Raw genomic sequence first — 19323 nt, forward strand, 5'->3', positions numbered from 1 at the left:
GCACTCCCAAGTGTCCCTAAGAGCATCCCCAAGCTCACAAACCACTCCTGAGGCATCCCTTTTGGGGTTGGTTTGGGGATTTCTGCTGGTGCTGATCAGACAGGTCAGACCAGGAATATTTGTGCTGTTCAGGTGCCCTCCTCACTCCGTGTTACTCATGGAGGAAATGGGGCCTGGCAGTCACGTGGCAGCATTTTTATTCTTTGACTGATGAGTAAAGTCTTTTTGGGGCATGAAAAGAATTAAAACCAGGTTTTTAATAGCAAATCTTAAGGGTTATCTGGTGCTTTCCATACTTCATGTATGGAAAGAATGTAAATAAACACACACCCCCCCCCCCCCCAACCATCAGAGCAGACAGACCCTGAGCACAGCAGGGGTTTTGGGGTCTCCCAAATAATTCCTGCAGGTTTGAATGATTCCAAACTAATTCACCTCAGCCGTTGCATTGGCCTGGTGCTTTGGATTGCCTTTAGCAGCATTTAAAGGCTTCAAAATGACCTCTTTTTTCCAAGCCACACCACTTCCCTGAGGCTTTCCCTGCATCCAGGGAAATATTCCTGGGCTTTTCCAACTTCTTCCAGAGCTGTTCGTTTGCAACTCCCAACTCCGCCGTGGACAGCACTGCTGTGGGAGAAGGTGAGGAAATCCTCCAGATGGAAAACACGGCATTGCAGCTGGATTTATCCTAAAGAAAAGCCCCCGTCGGGAGAGGAATGGCAGCTGACACAGGCACTTATGTAATAGCTGGTTTCAATTAGGATTTGCTAATGACTGTTTTGCCCTTGCGCAGTTTGTTCCCGGTTTCTTCATCCCCTCCTTCCCTTGGTGCCACACTGGAGCACCTCTTCCTCTTGTTGACATCTGTTCCAGTTCCCAGCGGGAAAGGCTGAAGTTCCTGGATTGATTAACCCCTGGGAATTGCTGCTAAGTGTTGGGAACCAAGGTTTGGGGACTATTCCAGGAGCCAGGAGCGCTCTCCACCTCTTTTTCCAGGCGTTTGAGGCACTGCTTGGGAATTTTTGGCTTCATTCAGGACGGAGTGATGGTACCTGGGATTCCAGGATGGTTGCATCTTGCATGTCCACAGAGCAAGAAGGTTTTGCTGGTGTTCTCCAACCCCTGCCAGCCCTGATTGCCTCAGAATTCCTACAGACCCTGCAGCGGAGCTGGAGCAGGACAAAAACCCATCCACCAGCAAGCAGGATCTCATCCTGTGAATCTTTGGGGGACAGGTCTGGAGTGGGGGCACAGCGCTGATGAAGAGCTGGGAGTAAAGAAACCAGAAGAGGAAGAGAAGCCAAAAAAACAAAACTAGGAAGTGTTATCCCAAAGGGATGCCAGGAGCAGCTGCAGCCACCTTACTCAGAAAGGTGAGTGAGTGGAAATGAATGCTTGGTCATCCCGGGAGCCTGCAGGATTCTTTTTGGTGCTGAGGCTGGATTTTAACCCTCTGCTGGAGGCTGCACCGAGGGCAGGGCTGACGTGGAGCCTCCTCATTCCAGAGGGGTAATTAAGGAATATTTACACGGCTGGTGATTAGCAGATTATTCATGTGCTCATTGCTGGGCTCGAGAGGATGTGCCAGGGAGCTTTATTTTGGAAAACTGGGGATAAAAGCATGGCACAGGGAGCCCAGCACAGGTTCAGGGGTGTTCACCTCTGCCTGGAGCAGGTTTGGCAGCGTTGGGAGCTGCTCTGGCAGAAGGGACACGCTGCAACACCGGGGCCATCCTGATTCTGCAGGCACAAATCCATGGGATTTCCAGAGAGATCCCCCAGCCAGGCCCCAAAGCATGCCACAAAAGGAGATTCAGGGATTGTCAGAGGAAATGTTGGTGTGCAGAGCTCCACAGACATTCCAGGAGATGAGGAAAACATCCAGAAACCAGAGGAATTCAGCAGCACTTTTAGGGCAGGATCAGAGGGAGATGTGAAGCAACATCTGGAAGCTCTCCAGGGCAGGCACTGCCTTTGTTCTGCCTCCTGAATAAACTGGAATTCTGCTTTGTAAGGATGACAGAGGTTTGGGAGAGCAAGGACTGGGAAAAACAGAGGAGGCAGAGCCTGCTGGGAGCGGAAAGAGGGAGCACTGGGAGGTTCCCGTTCCTGGAGTTGCCCACAGGAGTTTGGAGTGGGAGGAGGGATGGACTGGCTGATCCAGTGGCCGTCAAGAAAGCAGGGAGAGGGAGGCCCCACAAAACCAGAGACAGAACTCATTCCAGAGAGGAGAACTGGGGTGGTGTGTGAGGGGACAAAATGTGGGAAGAGGGTTTGGCAGAGTAACCTGGGGCGTTCTGGGGAATAAACTCCATTCGTGCAGGAAGTAAAGCCAGATCTGCTCAAATGGAGATTAAACTGTCTGCAAAACCTCCTGGAGGCAGGATTTATCCCTGCTCCACATCCCCACCTCTGCTCCAGGGAGGGGATGCCCAGGGCTGCATTCCATTCACAATCCAGAGGGAAAAGTGGGAACCTCTGGGAGAGACAGCAGTGGAAAGTCAGGAAACTGTGGGAGAGCAGGATAATGTGGAACAAATGCAGTGAGGGAGAAAGTTCATCCCAAGGAGAGTTTGTGTGGTCAGTGGGCAGCAAATTACAGCAGAGCCTCCGTGTGGTGAGGCCCAGGGAAAGCCGCTGGAATTGGGATTTTCCGGGGTCCCTTCAGGTGGGGCTTTGGTTTTAGGCCCCTCAATGTTCAAGCAGCTGGGAAAGGCTGCAGGAAGGAGAGGCTGGAATGAGCTCAGGTGGGATTTTCACACACAAAGACCTCACAAGTTCTTCTTTGGGACATTTTCAATGATAGTGGGCAAAATATTTTAATATTTGAGTTCTAAAGGATGAGCCAGGCATGGCAAGAGAGGCTGTGGAAAACATCCCTGAGCTTCTCTCTTTCACTCAAGCCTCTACAAAACATTTTTCATGTGCACCAGCTGTAAGAAAACATTCAAGAATTTAAAAATTGATTGTCTGGCAGAAGATTTCCCTGATTTCTTGAGTCCATCCCACAAGGAACATGAATTTACTGTGTCACTTCTAGGTGAAGGAACTAAAATCTCCTACAGGATAATCCATGTGCCTCTCCTGCTATTGTGCCTGGCTGATACTGGCATCTTTTTATAATCTGATATTTATTTCTGCTTCAATAGTCTTATCAAATAGCTGAGAATCATTTTATCATCCATCTGAGCCTGTAAAATAAACATTATAATATATTATGGTATAATAATAATCAAGTGTAGGGCCAAGGACAGGGTTTGCACAGTTCATATGTGAAAGCTTCCAAGCCAAATGGCAAAATTCCTTAATTTTCTTTATCTCTGCTGTTTTTATCAATTAAATTGGATGTGATTCCATTAAAACCAACAAATTAAAAACACCCAGTGGGAAAAGCAACCTTCTGTACTTGCCCAGAGTTGCTGCTCCTCAGGACACACAAAGCATTTTCTCCTTCCCAGCCCTGATCAACATTTTCAGCCTTACTCAGGGTAATTACAGCCCTGCAACCCCACAGGACTTTCTCAGGGCTCTTATCTGCACAATCTCTGCATTTTGAAAGAAACACCACATTTTTAAGCAGCGAAGGAGGTTTTTTTTTCTCCCTGCTCCTCCCACTTCAGGATCCAGGACTATGAGCCAACAGAACTGGGATCTTTTTTGGAGGGATATTGATCCAGTTTTTCCCCATTTCCTGCAGGGAAAAAAAAAAATTCCTGGAGGAAACTCTGAAGGGATTTTTCTGAGGTGCTGCCAGGGAATCTCTGCACCATCATGAGGCAACAGGAGCTGTCTTGTGCCTGCTCCTTGTGCAGTAATTCCATTGTCACAGATTTATTGTTGCCATTTTGCATTGCACAATGTGGAATGGAGAGAGAAGGAAGGGTGGGGGACAGAGACACGAACGTGACAGAATGAGGCTTCCAGTGCTGGGAGTTTTTTAATGAGATTTTAGCTAATGAACTCTTCACGTGGCTCTGCTGCAGCTCTTCATTCAGTTGGGTTTCTCTTTTAATCAAAAGTTTCCAAAATACCAGGGTTTTTTAAAATTTAAACCAGGTTCCAGATATGCGTTTTGAAAATTCCTTGTAATATTGAAGAGGGGTGGAACAGAGTAATAGCAGCTGGTTAATAGGATTTGAGTTTTTTAAATAATAATTGGAAAATTGGAGGGGAACGTTCTACGTGGTTTGGGGTTTCTAAAGCAAAATCCAGCATAAATCAATCAAATCAGTCAAAATCAGGGGAGTTTGTTTCCCTTCATCTTTGTCCTTTCTCCCTTCTTTCTGAATCAAATTTCACAAGAAAAAATCTCCATCTTTTTTTTTTTTTTGTAAATGCTGATATTTCATAGCTTCCAGTGGGAGAGAAAATCCAATTTGGAAAGGCAGGCTCTTTTTTGTGGCTCTAAACTTCATCTGGATCCCAAATATTCATATAAAAAACTTCCTGCAGAGCTGCTTTCCACGTGGGAAAGTATCAGAAATAATTATGGGAATTTTCATCCTTCCAATGAATCCATTTCTCCATCACTTCTGCAACTCTTTAACTAAACCACCTCCTAAAACCTGATTTAAACGGGGTTGATTTGGTTCTGTTCCCATCTCAACACCTGAATCCTGGCTGGGGATGGGATGGGATGAGCAATATTCTTGGAGAAGCAGGAGGAAATCCATGTGTGCCTTGGAGTAGCTGATCAATTGAGATTACACTGAGGAATGCAATTCCTCAAGCACACCTTCACAGTTCCAATTCCCTGGCATCCTGCCAGGCTCTGGAAAACAAGGAAAGAAGGCAGAAATATCCTGCCTAGATGGAGAAATCCAGAGTGGGAAGAACATCCTGGAATCCCTGGTTATTTCCCTAGAAATGATAGCTAAGAATCCACTCTGATCAGGAGGGGAAAAACCCGAGATGAGCACGCCAGCAGCGCTTAAACCGAGCTTAACTCCGGTGTAAGCTTCGTGTTAACCCGTCTGGCCAGTTTATTCACTTCCTATTATTCCCTGGATCATGCTTTGAATAATTTCCATGATCTGTTCCTCAAGTCCTGCCCCCTTTGATGTCACAGATTGGATCCATATAGGCTGGACAGCTCCCAAGGCCTCTGCACTCCCAAATCCCAGAGCTTTGGGCCAGCACTTCTGCTCAGGATTAAGCCCAGGGCTGGGTTTAGTGGCTTCTCTGAACACTCAGAGATCAGAGTTTCTGCCAAGGTACAGTGGGGAGGGGCTGGAATTTGGTTATAATTTGATTGTTGAATGTGTATTTTTAGATCTATTATTCATTTGTAGCTATAAATATGGGGGGGTGCTGTTTTCCACATTACCTCGGGATTATTTTGCTTTCTATTTCTTTTTCATTCTAATTATTTTAACAATGCAGATTTAAATGGGATGAATGAGCCAGAAACTTAAAATCCCACTGACAACGCCTGAAAACTCTGAATTGTTTCTGAAAACCAGGCTTTGCCTGGGGGTTTTACAGTCACAAATAGACATTAAAAAAAATCTGTCTTAGATAAATCCTTTTAGCATTCACTTTGGGTAATTCTGGCCTTTTATTCCACATTTTTCTCACTGATAAAGACTCTGAGCTTTAATTCCATTATCACAGAGCCTCTTGCAACAATTCTTTAGTGACTTCTGCTCTCCTCATTCCCAAACTCTATCTCTGCATCCCTAAGTTGTTTTTTTTTTATTTGGAGCTAAGGTTGCCCCAAAGTTTGGACTCAGTAAACTTCTCTTAATGACATGATGGGCAGGGTGACTCAGGGCTGCTGTAATGTTGGAAACTCACACCTCACAACACACGGTGTCATGTTCTGGACATGAAAATGTGACAACAGTGTGTCCCAAACTGGCACCAGAGCCCGGGACACATCCTCAGCAAGGCTGGAATTATCTCTGGAGTAGCACAGGAGGTGTTTTAATTACTGCAACAAAGGAAATGGGGGTTTTTATTTGGATTTATGCCACTCTTTTGAGTGATTTTCAATTTCTGTGCTTCCTTTTCACTGCTGTAAAACACAGAGAAGCCTTAAATTCCTATTTCTGTGGCAAAATAGCTCTTAATAATATTAATTAATATTTTGGTGCTCTCCAGAAAACACCCTGAGATCATTTTCTTTTCAGTGCTACCTACAAGGCTTTATCCACACCCTAATTTGGCTCATCCCCTCTGTGGTTCCAATTGAGGTGTTTTTCTCCACTTCCATCCCTAAATTCCTGTCTGGACTCTGCAACACCCCCTGTATTTCATCTTGGAGGAGAGTTCAGAGGTAAATGAATCCTGTTTATTCTACAGAATGGGAGATCCTACAGCAAAAACGAAAAACCAGGTTCTAATTTATCCAGTTCAAAGCTGGATTTATCCCAATTCCTTGACTTAAGGATGAAGCCATAGTAGTAGTTTTAAGCCAGTCTTGTTTTAGGCCCATAAACCAGAATATTCCACTAGAAATATTCCCCTAATCATGATTTATAAATCTGTATGGATGCCCAATGAGTCAACACTTCAGGATTAAACCCTGCTCCTTGGAGTTCTTAGAAAGACAAAAATTCCCCACCCTTTTTGGCCTCAAACTTCCCAGCATTACTCACAAACCCACACTGGCAGAGAAATCCTATGGAACTGTGGGCAAACACCTCGTGTTTCTTCAGCGGCAGCACAGTCTGAGCTCTTTGCTCCTGCCTGGATCCAGATTCTGCTCAGTTCTTGTTGGGTTTTTCTGATTGCAAACCCATTTGGGGCTTGTTTGGAAGAGGCCTCTTTGGAAAAGGCCTCTTTGGTGTGTTCATCTTTTTTTCCCCTCATGGATTCCATGATGTTCTTCCCACTCTGAATTCTCCCACCAAGGGAGGATCTTTGGGAGAGGCCCCTTTGGAAAAGGCCTCTTTGGTGTGTTCATCTGGGTTTTTTCCCCTCATGGATTCCATTATGTTCTTCCCACTCTGAATTCTCCCACCAAGGGAGGCTCTTTGGAAGAGGCCTCTTTGGAAAAGACCTGTTCAGAAGAGTCTTCCCCTCAGATTAATAAGATTTTTTCCATCTTTTCCATGCCCAGAAAGACACTTAGAGGATGGAGCAGGAGCTGGCACGAGGAGAGGAAGAGAGGCAGGAAGGCCTGATCGAGTTTTACGACTCCTTCAAGGAGATGTTTGAGTTTTTCTGCAAAAACACCACGATCCACGGCACCATCCGCCTCGTGTGCTCCGACAGCAACCGCATGAAAACGGCTTTTTGGACCCTGCTGCTGCTGGCCAGCTTTGGCATGCTCTACTGGCAGTTTGCCCTCATGTTCAGCCAGTACTTGGCCTACCCCGTGGTGCTCACCATGTCCATGCACTCCGAGCCCAAAATGTTCCCAGCCATCACCATCTGCAACCTGGATCCCTACAGGTAACCTGGGCTGCTTCCCAGCACACCTGGAGGGTCCCAAAGGTTTGGGAAGGGTCAGGGATGCATCCCCAGGATCCCTACAGGTAACCTGGGCTGCTTCCCAGCACACCTGGATGGTCCCAAAGGTTTGGGAAGGGTCAGGGATGCATCCCCAGGATCCCTACAGGTAACCTGGGCTGCTTCCCAGCACACCTGGATGGTCCCAAAGGTTTGGGAAGGGTCAGGGATGCATCCCCAGGATCCCTACAGGTAACCTGGGCTGCTTCCCAGCACACCTGGATGGTCCCAAAGCTTTGGGAAGGGTCAGGGATGCATCCCCAGGATCCCTACAGGTAACCTGGGCTGCTTCCCCTCACACCTCGATGGTCCCAAAGGTTTGGGAAGGGTCAGGGATGCATCCCCAGGATCCCTACAGGTAACCTGGGCTCCTTCCCAGCACACCTGGAGGGTCCCAAAGGTTTGGGAAGGGTCAGGGATGCATCCCCAGGATCCCTACAGGTAACCTGGGCTGCTTCCCCTCACACCTCGATGGTCCCAAAGGTTTGGGAAGGGTCAGGGATGCATCCCCAGGATCCCTACAGGTAACCTGGGCTGCTTCCCAGCACACCTGGAGGGTCCCAAAGGTTTGGGAAGGGTCAGGGATGCATCCCCAGGATCCCTACAGGTAACCTGGGCTGCTTCCCAGCACACCTGGAGGGTCCCAAAGGTTTGGGAAGGGTCAGGGATGCATCCCCAGGATCCCTACAGGTAACCTGGGCTGCTTCCCCTCACACCTCGATGGTCCCAAAGGTTTGGGAAGGGTCAGGGATGCATCCCCAGGATCCCTACAGGTAACCTGGGCTCCTTCCCAGCACACCTGGAGGGTCCCAAAGGTTTGGGAAGGGTCAGGGATGCATCCCCAGGATCCCTACAGGTAACCTGGGCTGCTTCCCCTCACACCTCGATGGTCCCAAAGGTTTGGGAAGGGTCAGGGATGCATCCCCAGGATCCCTACAGGTAACCTGGGCTCCTTCCCAGCACACCTGGATGGTCCCAAAGGTTTGGGAAGGGTCAGGGATGCATCCCCAGGATCCCTACAGGTAACCTGGGCTGCTTCCCCTCACACCTCGATGGTCCCAAAGGTTTGGGAAGGGTCAGGGATGCATCCCCAGGATCCCTACAGGTAACCTGGGCTCCTTCCCAGCACACCTGGAGGGTCCCAAAGGTTTGGGAAGGGTCAGGGATGCATCCCCAGGATCCCTACAGGTAACCTGGGCTCCTTCCCAGCACACCTGGATGGTCCCAAAGGTTTGGGAAGGGTCAGGGATGCATCCCCAGGATCCCTACAGGTAACCTGGGCTCCTTCCCAGCACACCTGGATGGTCCCAAAGGTTTGGGAAGGGTCAGGGATGCATCCCCAGGATCCCTACAGGTAACCTGGGCTGCTTCCCCTCACACCTCGATGGTCCCAAAGGTTTGGGAAGGGTCAGGGATGCATCCCCAGGATCCCTACAGGTAACCTGGGCTCCTTCCCAGCACACCTGGAGGGTCCCAAAGGTTTGGGAAGGTTTGGGGTGCATCCCCCAGGAGGGACAGAGGGATCTCTCTGCCTTCAGCCATCCCCATCTGCTTCCCCTCACACGTGGATGGTCCCAAAGGTTTGGGATGCATCCCACAGGAGAAGCAGCCAGGTCCCTGTGCCTGCCCCAGCTGGAAAGGGACTGTTGTTGTTGTTGTTTCCAAACTGGTTTCCAGATAAAGATCTTGTTGGGAATTGTGCAAGGACTTGTAGCAGTGAATTCCATGCGCTGAGTCAGGACAGAGGGAACGGAGCCGAGGCACTTGGTGGAAGCTGCTGGCTGATTTTGGGCTCTGATAAAATCAGCCTTTCCCTGAAAAACGTGGCTGCTCCATGGATTCCTTCCTAAGCCAGCTCCTGAGCTCTGGGATGGTGCGTGTCAGAGGCAGCTCTCCTGGGTGTCCCACAGAAACGTGGAAATAACACAGTAAATGAGGCAAACCCCATGGAATTCTGTGTGGCTCTGCTTGTCCAATGAGGCTCACGCGACAGGGGCGAGTTAGCACGGAGTTTCATGTTACATAGTGAAGGAATTATGTAATTGCCTTGGAATAATTAGCTAATTGCTGACAGAAAGGCCAGTTTGTGCAGCTCTGCACAGCTGCAAGGTCTGAGGTTTCCAACAACTGGAAATTCAGCCACTGGAGCTGCTGATAAATTATTGCTGAGCATTGGCACCAGAATTCCCAGATATTCTCCCCCAGACTTCAAGGAACAACCTTTCCATAGATCCTGTGAGGGCACAAAGTGCTTTTTTTTCTGATAGAAATGTGAATGTTCCCAAATCCCTTCTGTTCCTGGCAGGTTTGAGCTGGTCAGTGAACACCTGGTGCAGCTGGATCGCATGGCAGAGGAATCCATCACCTTCTTGTATGGAATCAACACCTCAGCCAGGTTATTCCACATGAATGACAGGAATATCCACGTCCAGGGCTTGGCCAACCTCAGCAGGTCGGGCTTCAAGCTGAGCCAAAACTTCTCCCTCTTGAGGATGTCGGACCTCAGGTCAGGGAAGAAACATTCCAGCGTGGGCTTCAGGCTGGTGAGTGGGGTCCTGGCAGGATTTCACCGGGATCCAGGCAGGGAAAGGAGCTCTGGGTGTTCCTTCATGGACAGAGGGAGCCTTCCAGCAGGGCAGGATGGGGATTCACCCCAAAATACCTGAGTGGTTTCCAGGTCCAATCAAGAGTCCAGCTCATCAGGGAAATTGTGGAGCTGAGAGAAATTTAAGATCAGGGTAAGAAATTGAGTCTGTGGTGAGGCAGCAGCCCAGTCCCACTGCCCAAATTAGGGCTGGGATCCCCATCTGGGCTTAAATTTGCTCCTGGAAGTGTGGGTGGAAGCTCCAGGTGAGGCTGCTCAGGGCCTTTAAAGGTACATTAAAAAAAAAAAACCAAAAAGACTGAAGAAAGAGATGATTTCAGAGCTGGGTAATGAGAGATTGGGGGTGCTTCAGGACAGTTCATCCATCCCTGCCTCATCCCATCCATCCCTGTCTTATTCCATCCATTCCTGCCTCAATCCATCCCTGTCCATCAGTTTGTGCTGACCCAGGAACAGAAGCTGGGATTGATGTGGCTGGAAAGAGCAGCACTTTTGGGGTGATTATTGAACCCCTGCCCTTTCCTGGAGTCCTTCACCAGCATTTTTGGAGTGATTATTGAACCCCTGCCCTTTCCTGGAGTCCTTCACCAGCAATTTTGGGGTGATTGTTGTCCCCTGCTCTGTCCTGGAGTCCTTCACCAGCAATTTTGGGGTGATTGTTGTCCCCTGCTCTGTCCTGGAGTCCTTCACCAGCAATTTTGGGGTGATTGTTGTCCCCTGCTCTGTCCTGGAGTCCTTCACCAGCACTTTTGGGGTGATTATTGAACCCCTGCCGTGTCCTGGAGTCCTTCACCAGCAATTTTGGGGTGATTGTTGTCCCCTGCTCTGTCCTGGAGTCCTTCACCAGCAATTTTGGGGTGATTATTGAACCCCTGCCCTGTCCTGGAGTCCTTGACAAGGCAAACTTTCCCCAGAACCCGTGGGTGTTCCCCTGAGTAAGAACAGAGAAAGCCTCTCTGGGCTCTGCTCATGATTCATGAGCTGCAGAGAATTCCCAGCCCTGTCATCCCTCCTCCCAAGCTTCAGCTCCCTCCTCCTGCCTCCTTCCCCCTAAGATGGAGCAGCTCCAAGGAGAAAATTCCTGAAATAATCAGAATTTTCACTTTCTGGGAAAACAGAGATTCCCCTCACCCCTGTCTCCAGTATTTCCTTTTCCCTGTGACCTGTCAGCCTCACCCTGAGCCTTTCCCTCTCTCCCAGTGCAATTCCACAGGTGGGAATTGCTTCTACAAGACCTATTCCTCGGGCATGGATGCCATCCTGGAGTGGTACAGGTTCCACTACATGAACATCATGTCCCAGCTGCCCGTGATCATCAACATCTCCCAGCACGAGGAGCACATCGAGGACATGGTTTACTCCTGCCAGTACGATGGGGAGCCCTGCAGGCCCAGGTGTGTGGAGATTGGGATTTGCAGGCAATTAACAGCTCATTCCCGTTATCCCAAAGGCATCCTGCTTTAAATTAAGGTGTTGCCACACTCATCATTAAAACCCCATCCGATCTCTCTCGGTTCCAGTGATTATGTTCACTTCCACCACCCAGTTTTTGGGAGCTGCTACACTTTTAACAGCAAGGGGACAGATCCCTTCTGGACAGCCACAAAACCAGGAATTCCTTATGGTGAGTGACCTGCCAAACTGCGGGAAAGGGCATTAATTAATAGAATTAATTAAATATGGCTTCTGTGTAGGATTTACTGACATATTGAGGCCTCCTTTTGGGTCTGGTGGCACAGATTATTGGCTTGCCACATGTGACAGCCATGCCAGGCACATCTGGGCTTAAAAAAGCAGAATATTCTTTTTGTTTTCAAGCAGAATATTCTTACAGTCGTTATTGCAGAGTATTATGGGATTGTTGAAGGTTTGGAATAGGTGCCATTGCCACCAGGTTTCTAAGGAATAAAAATGGCTCTTCCATGAGGGATTTGATCAATGCTGACAGTTCAGGATGTTCTTCTTTCACCCCGAGCTGTCCCACACTTCCCTCTCTCTGCTTGCCAGGGCTGTCCCTTATCCTGAGGGCAGAGCAGAAGGATCACATCCCCCTGCTGTCCACGGTGGCGGGGGTGAAGGTGATGATCCACAACCACAACCAGACCCCGTTCCTGGAGCACGAGGGCTTCGACATCCGGCCGGGCATCGCCACCACCATCGGCATCCAGCAGGTCTGGCACTGCCCCGGGGCTGGGAATGTCCCTCCTGCTGGCACAGGGACGCACAGCAGCCTCGGGCTCCTCTCCTGCCTCGCTTCACTGTGCTCAGGGCCAAATCAAATGGTCCCAAACGTGGCCTTTTGGTTCTCAAAATGTTGGAGCCTCGTTTGATTCACACTTTTGAGGGTTTTGCACCTCTCCAGTCCCATCCCAGCTCTTCCCAAAGAGCTGCCTGGGTGAATTGGGATCAGGACAAACATCCAGGAGGGATTTATTTGGACAGGATGTGTTGCTGTTGGTCAGCTGAGCCACAGGGGCTGAATCAGGAGGGGTTGGGCTGGAGATCAGGGAAAGGTTCTTCCCCCAGAGGCTGCTGGGCACTGCCCAGGCTCCCCAGGGAATGAGCACGGCCCCAAGAGCTCCAGGAGTGTTTGGATAACACTCTCAGGCACAGGGTGGGATTTTGGGGTGTCCTGGGCAGGGCCAGGAGCTGTGGGTGATCCCTGTGGGTCCCTCCCAATACTCTGGGATTCTCCTGCACTCTCCCACCTTTCCCCTGTCACTCCCTGTGGTTTTTATCCAGGTCCAGCTCTGCTGCTCATTTAATTCCCTGCCCTTCTCTGCTCCCTCCAGTGAAGCTCAGAGGGTGCTGGCTGGCCCCAATTAACACTGCTAATCACCCAGGCCTCTTTTCTGTCCCCACAGGACGAGGTGAATCGCCTGGGTGGCAATTATGGCAAATGCACAACTAATGGGGATGATGTGGACGTGAAACTGCTCTACAACAACTCCTACACCCTGCAGGTACAGCCTCAGGCCTGGCTGAGCCCAGCTTAGCCCAGCCCAGCTCAGCCAGGCTGGATGAGGAGCGAGCAGCTCATTCCTTCCTGTCCAGGGAGCTCTCCTGGCTCAGCAGTTTCACTGCTGGAGGTAACAGAGAGATCCCTGCCCATCCAAAAGGAGCTCCCAAAAAGGAGTTACAACCTGGGATGTGCTGGAATGAGTGGAGGATCCCCAGTGCCAGACCTGGGGCTCTTCTCACACCAGGCAGGGAGCACTCAAGGCAGCTGAAGTGTTCTAGGAGGATATTTTTGCCCATCAGGGCTTTATTTGTGTCAGGAATTGCTCCTGGCTCTGTTTTTCTGGGCTGTTTCACTGAGATGTCACTGAGCATCACGGAAAAGGGAGCTGGGAAAATTCTCCAACAGCCTTTGCAGGGGTAAAGCCAAGCACTGAGGAGTGGAAACCTTTCCCATCCTCGTGGCTGGTGCCTTTTGCTGTAACAAAATCTGTGCCTTGTCTCCTAAGAGCTGCATCCTACAGATTGGGATTTTTTTTTGGTTTATCCAATTTTTTTTTTTTTTTTGGCCTTCTTTCTTTTGCAGGCCTGCCTGCATTCCTGCTTCCAGCACATCATGGTTCAGGAGTGTGGCTGTGGGTATTATTATTACCCCCTGCCTGCTGGGGCTGAGTACTGTGACTACAACAAGCAGCCTGCCTGGGGTAAGAGCTTTTCCCTGCAAAAGGGGACACATTCCTGAATCCCTCTCTGCTGCTGGGACTCCTTGGATCACTCCCACTTTGTGCCCATGCTCTGCTGAGGCTCTTCCCTCACGTGGATTCGTGGACTCACAGAATATCCTGACTTCCAAGGGACCCACAGGATCACTGAGCCAACTCCTGGCTCTGCACAGACACCCCAGTGACCCCACCCTGTCCCTCAGAGCGTTTTCCAGCTATTCCTTGAATCCCTGAATCCCAGCTGGATCCCTGGCACTTTTCTGGGCATTTGGATATCAAGTAGTGCTTAAAAATCCTGATTAAGGGCATTCATGTAGGGTTAAACTCCTTCATCTCCTCAGCACCGTGCTGGTGTAGGAAATTTATGGATGAAATCCCTCCCTGGGAGGGTGGGGAGGCCCTGGGATGGAATTCCCAGGGATTTTATGGCTGCCCCATCCCTGGAAATGTCCAAGGCCAGGTTTGGAGCACCCTGGGATAGGAGAAGGTCCCTGCCTGGGCAGGAGGTGGGAATTGATCTTTAAGGTCCTTCCAACCCAGGATTCCGTGGTTTTATGATTTTAAGCTCTGAATTCGGATTATGAGTCAAAATCTCTGCCTAAATCCTCTGCTCCTTAAGCTTGGCCCATCCTCAGCAGATCAGATCCGTGCCTGGCACTCCGGTGCCCCTCTGGAATCATTCCAAAGGCTCAGGAAATCTCTGAGCCTGTTCCTTCCATCCCTTTTTCCAGGTCACTGCTTTTACCAGCTCTACAACAGGCTCAGGAATCACCACCTGAATTGCTTTGACCAGTGCCCCAAGCCATGCAGGTGAGTCCCAAAAGCAGGGCTCAGCAAGGGAAAACACACCTGGAACCGCAGGGAATTCAGTGGAAAATTCATGGATCAGCTGGCACTGGGAGATTCCAGTTTGATATTTGCACCCCAGAGCTGAGAAAGCAAAAAGATGAGAGCATTAAATTAAGTTAAATTAAATCAGAGCTTTATCTGTGACACCAGAGAGATTTAAATCACCCTGATATGTTTAATTAGGCCCAACCCAAACTCTTTGTGTCACTTTTCAGCCTGGAATTCTTTATTTTCACCTTTTTTACTGCCCATTTCAAAATGAAAAGATAATTTTAAAACAAAGTGTCAGATGTTTTCATTCTGGGTGCATCCCAGTGTTATCAGGACTTGGGAACCATTCTGATTTACCTGAACAATTTTCAGGCAACCTCTGGTTTTGTTTTGTGAGCTGACTTAGGAGGGTTCTCAAGAGCTGCCCCAGGAATTTTCTGCTTTGTTAAATTCCCCCATGCCAAGATCCCCATGGTGAAAATCTCTGCTTTTTCTCTCCTCAGGGAATCCCTGTACAAGGTCTCAGCTGGGACAGCCAAGTGGCCCTCAGCAAAATCCCAGGTACTGCACAAAACCCCTGAATTCCGAGCAAACTCACCCAAAAGCTGGGCCTAGGGAATGATCCTGTGCTTAAACAGAAGGATACAATCCCAGACTGTTTGGGAAGGGGTTGGAAGGGATCTTAAATCTCATTTTATTCCACCCCTTCCACGGGCAGGGACAGCTCCCACAGCCCAGAGCTTCAGTCCTGTTCTAATTCCTTCAATCCTGTTCTAATTCCCAAATTCCTTGAGCAATCCCCTCAGTTCCCACCCCAAACTGGAGTTCCTGGCTCTGCTCCCAGTGGGAGCCGTGCTGTGGCTGTTTGGGAGGTGCAAACTCCTCATTTCTCATGTTCTAATGAGCAGGTAATTAACTCACCTGAGTGATGATGGAGATGCAAATCCAGCCAGGACGTTTTAAAAGAGGGAACTGTGTGGTGGGGTTGCCTTTAAAGGCAGAACTTAATGTTGTGAACACCTCAAAATTCAGTTTTTCTTTGATATCCTGGCAAATATTGCTTGGATTTGATAGCTCTCCCTTTATGTTATCAATCAATCAATTACAGCCTTTTTAATTGCTCCAAACTGACATTTTAGTGCTTAAAAACTGCAGTTTTAAAAGTGTTAAACATAAAAAACCTCATGAGGCGGGGTTCCAGTGACAAGCATTCCAATCAAAACAAGCATTCCAATCAAAACAAGCATTCCAATCACAAATATTCCAATCACAAATATTCCAATCACAAATATTCCAATAACAACCAACCTCTGCTGCAGGACTGGGTCCGCCAGGCTCTGAGGCACCAGAATGGCTACAACTCCACCAGCAACAGGTAAAACCAGAGCTAAACTCCTCATCCTTGTAGGATTTTGAGGCTGCCAAGGGAGGGCAAGAGGAAAATGGGCAGGAAAATCCAATCAACTCCCAATTTTTCCTCACAAAACTCTGAAATACTGAGGTTTTTTTTCCAAGCTCTGGTTGAACAACCTCAGGGTTCAGTTGGTGTGCGTGGGGGAAGCTCTTTTTTCCCAAAAGCCTGGAGCAGCAGCAGCACCTCCCAGCCAGGGAATGCCCCCCCAGTGCCAACTGCTCCTCTGTGCCCTGCAGGAAGGACATTGCCAAGGTCACCATCTTCTACCAGCAGCTCAACTACCAGGCTGTCAACGAGTCTCCTCTGCTCTCAGTAGGTTCCACCACCCCAAACTCTGTCCCCTGCCTTTCTTTTGGGGTGCTTGGGGTGCGTGGAGGGAGGGCTTTTAACAGCTGCCACCATGGGATTCTTCTCCTTGAGGAAAACTTTGGGAGTTGCACTTTTTCCACAATCCCATCGATCCTCCCTGGGTGCCAACAGCAAAATTCCTGTTCCCAGAGCTCTGCTGTGCCTGATAAAGAAAACTTTGGATTTTTCCCCCAGGAGAACCTGCTGCTGTCCAGCATGGGGAGCCAGTGGAGCCTCTGGTTCGGCTCCTCGGTGCTGTCGGTGGTGGAGATGTTCGAGCTGCTCGTGGACACCTTGGTCCTGTCCCTCCTCTTCTGCTACCAAAGGCTCAGGGCCAAGAAGACCCTGAGGGTCTCTGCCACCATCCCCAGTGTCAGCCTGGCCCTGGAGAACTACAGGGTGGTGCAGGAAGAGCCTGGGAAAGGAGAGGAGGGTGCCCGACCCTCTGGAATGAGGGACAGCACAGGGGAGCTGCAGCTGCAGCCCCTGCCCCAGAGGTGCCCAGAGGTGCTGCTGGATGGGTTTGGGTGCACCAAGGAGGAGGATTTGGGACAGGAGTGAAGAGCTGAGGGGCTTTTGTGAGCATGGAGAGGCTTGGAATTCCCTTAATGCTGTGGGAAGGGTGCCAGCGATGTCCTGGATCCACAGCTGAGCGTGGCAGCTTGGAATTCACCTGATGCTGCTGGAAAGGGGACAGGGACATCCTGGATCCACAGCTGAGCGTGGCAGTGCTCCCTCAGCCACTGCAGGTTCCCCCTGCACATCCCTGAGTCCTGCAGCCAGAGATTTTGGATCCCAGGGAGTCTCTGGGAAGGGGGAGCTGCACTTCTGTTATGGGAATCCTCATCAAAGGCTGCTCCCAGCTTTAATTTATAAATCCTGGTGAGGAAACCCCTCTGTGGCTCCAGCCAGGCCCAGCTACATTTCACAAACCTCCTCCAGAACTGGCTTTTCATGGGAAGAATTCCAGTGTGTGGGACAGTGGAAAGGGGGTTGGAATGGGATGGGTTTTAGGCCCCTTCCAACCCCAAACCATTCCCTGGCCCCGTGCTTCACATCCAGGGCTGTCCTGAGGGGATCAAAGCAAGAGGGGGCTCTGATTCCACCCTGAATTCCCAGACACCTCCTCACCCTTGCAGGATTTGGGGCTGGGAAGGGAGGGCAAGAGGCAGAGGAAACTTCTCCTGCTGCCATTTGGGGCCAAGGCTCAGGATGCTGCTGCTGAGATGCTTCTGGACTCACCCCAGGTCACTCCCAGTGGGTCTGACTCTCCCAGGGGGAAAGAAAAGAGAAGAAAATGGGGTTGGGAACTTTTTTAGGTGCCAGAAAAAGCATCCAATTTCTGTGGAAGGTGCCACAGTGCTGCGTTTTTGTTGCAGCCCGTTTACAAATAGAGAGCATGTTAATATTTGACAGTAATTTATCTGTACATAAAATACAAAAAACAGCTTTATTTTTGATGGTGACTTTGCACAGGAGCATTTTACTCTGTTGTTTATGACTTGCAGGAAACAAGAAACCCAAAAAGCTTTGGTTTTTAAAATTTTTTTTAATAATAAAAGGCTCTGGAATACAGATTTGGGGAGTTCTTTGTGACTTTGTTTTGCCTTCAGCTGATATTCGGGTTCATTTTTGCCTGACTGTTGTTTCTAAACATCTTAAATGCCCAGACACCTGAATGTACAAAGCCAAATTATGATTTTGGGACCTCAGTTTGCTGCTGGCATCACTGAGAGCCAAGCCCCAACCTGATTTTTGAGCCTTAATTTTGTTTGATTTGCTTAATCCTGGCCTCAATGCCCCCAAAAAAATCACTGCATCATGGAATTTAATTCCAGGAGGAGCCAATTTGGGGGCAGAGCATCAAATGCTTAGCCCAGGGGGCAGGAGGTGATTTCTGGTCTCGTCGTCAGATTTGGCACAGGAGGGCTGGGAATTCAGGACAGGGATGGGGAAAATCTGCCACCTTTAGTGGGATAAAATGGATTCTGAGCTCGTGGAAGCACAACCAACCAGGCTGAGGTAGCTCAGAGCTCTCTGCACTGAGGGCAGGGACTAATTTTGAGTTTAAGAGACTCCTCTTTATTCCAGAACCTCCCCCAGCCTGCTGGCTTGGGCAATCAGCCCCCCAAATTCTGCTTTAGGGTCACCCCTGAGGGCTTGGGACATCAGCACCTGCCCCAAATGGAGCTTTTCCACCTGAGCTGGGCCCTTCCAGCAAAAATCCAGGCCCCAGAGGGAGTCAGTGACAAAACCCCACAGGAATGAACGCCAGGGGAGGGGATAAATCCAGAGCCAGGTCAAATCCGATTTTTCAGAGCTGCTTGGAGCAGGAACCAAACAAAACTCAAGGCCCAGGTGAAGGCACAGAGTTCAGGTGTCCCAGGACAGAACCTCCTGGGCAGGGATGGTTTGTGCTGCAATTCTGGGGGTAATTAAGCACCCTCATGCCATTAATGACGTCCCTAATTTCACATTTGAACTTTCTGGGGTAATTTTTACCTGGTGATGAACCCACAGGGGGAGAGAGAAGGGAGAGATCCCAGGAATTCGGTGTCCACCCTCACTCAGAGCTGCTGTGTCCCCTGGAGGCAGCAGGACAGGGAATTGCTGGGAGCTCCTGCTGATAAAATCACGGATAAATCCTAACAGGTCACTGATCCTCCTGCACCCCACTGAAATATCTGTTAGAACTCCCATTTTAAGACTCCCACTGTTGTAATAAAAGAGCAGCCCCAGGTTTTTGAAGCTATTTAAGCATTGAATTCTTGTTAATTAAGGAAAAAGGGTCAATCTTTTTCTGCAATCCCATCTCAGCCTGCAGTGTGCACCTTGGGGTGGTGTTTGAGCTAAAATCTCCATTTTAGGCAGGAAAACACAGCAGTGAAATAAATGGGAAAGGGACAGTGGGAGCAGGGCAGGCATCCCCCACATCCCCTCACTATAAATTCATTGTAATAGCACAGCTCTACTCCCATAAA

The 19323-nt window shown here is 49.4% G+C and overlaps 1 protein-coding gene across 2 annotated transcripts; it reads left to right on the forward strand.

Annotated features, from left to right (window-relative positions):
- The first annotated feature begins 172 nt into the window (after nt 1-172).
- SCNN1D (sodium channel epithelial 1 subunit delta) lies at nt 173-17902 on the forward strand. 2 transcript variants are annotated; one of them, XM_048326112.1, is made up of 13 exons: nt 175-1373; nt 7064-7398; nt 9761-9998; nt 11261-11454; nt 11581-11684; nt 12068-12231; nt 12925-13023; nt 13605-13722; nt 14472-14550; nt 15084-15141; nt 15900-15955; nt 16231-16306; nt 16538-17902. In XM_048326112.1, exons 2-13 carry the CDS (start codon nt 7079-7081, stop codon nt 16901-16903), a joined length of 1872 nt encoding a protein of 623 aa, XP_048182069.1. In that variant the 5' UTR covers nt 175-1373; nt 7064-7078; the 3' UTR covers nt 16904-17902. The 2 variants fall into 2 exon arrangements, with proteins under 2 accessions (XP_048182068.1, XP_048182069.1); XM_048326111.1 differs by having other exon boundaries at nt 173-1373; nt 16231-17902.
- Nucleotides 17903-19323: the final 1421 nt, after the last annotated feature.

Source organism: Corvus hawaiiensis, chromosome 22 (genome assembly GCF_020740725.1).
Source record: "Corvus hawaiiensis isolate bCorHaw1 chromosome 22, bCorHaw1.pri.cur, whole genome shotgun sequence".
In the NCBI taxonomy this organism is placed as follows: Eukaryota; Metazoa; Chordata; class Aves; order Passeriformes; family Corvidae; genus Corvus; species Corvus hawaiiensis.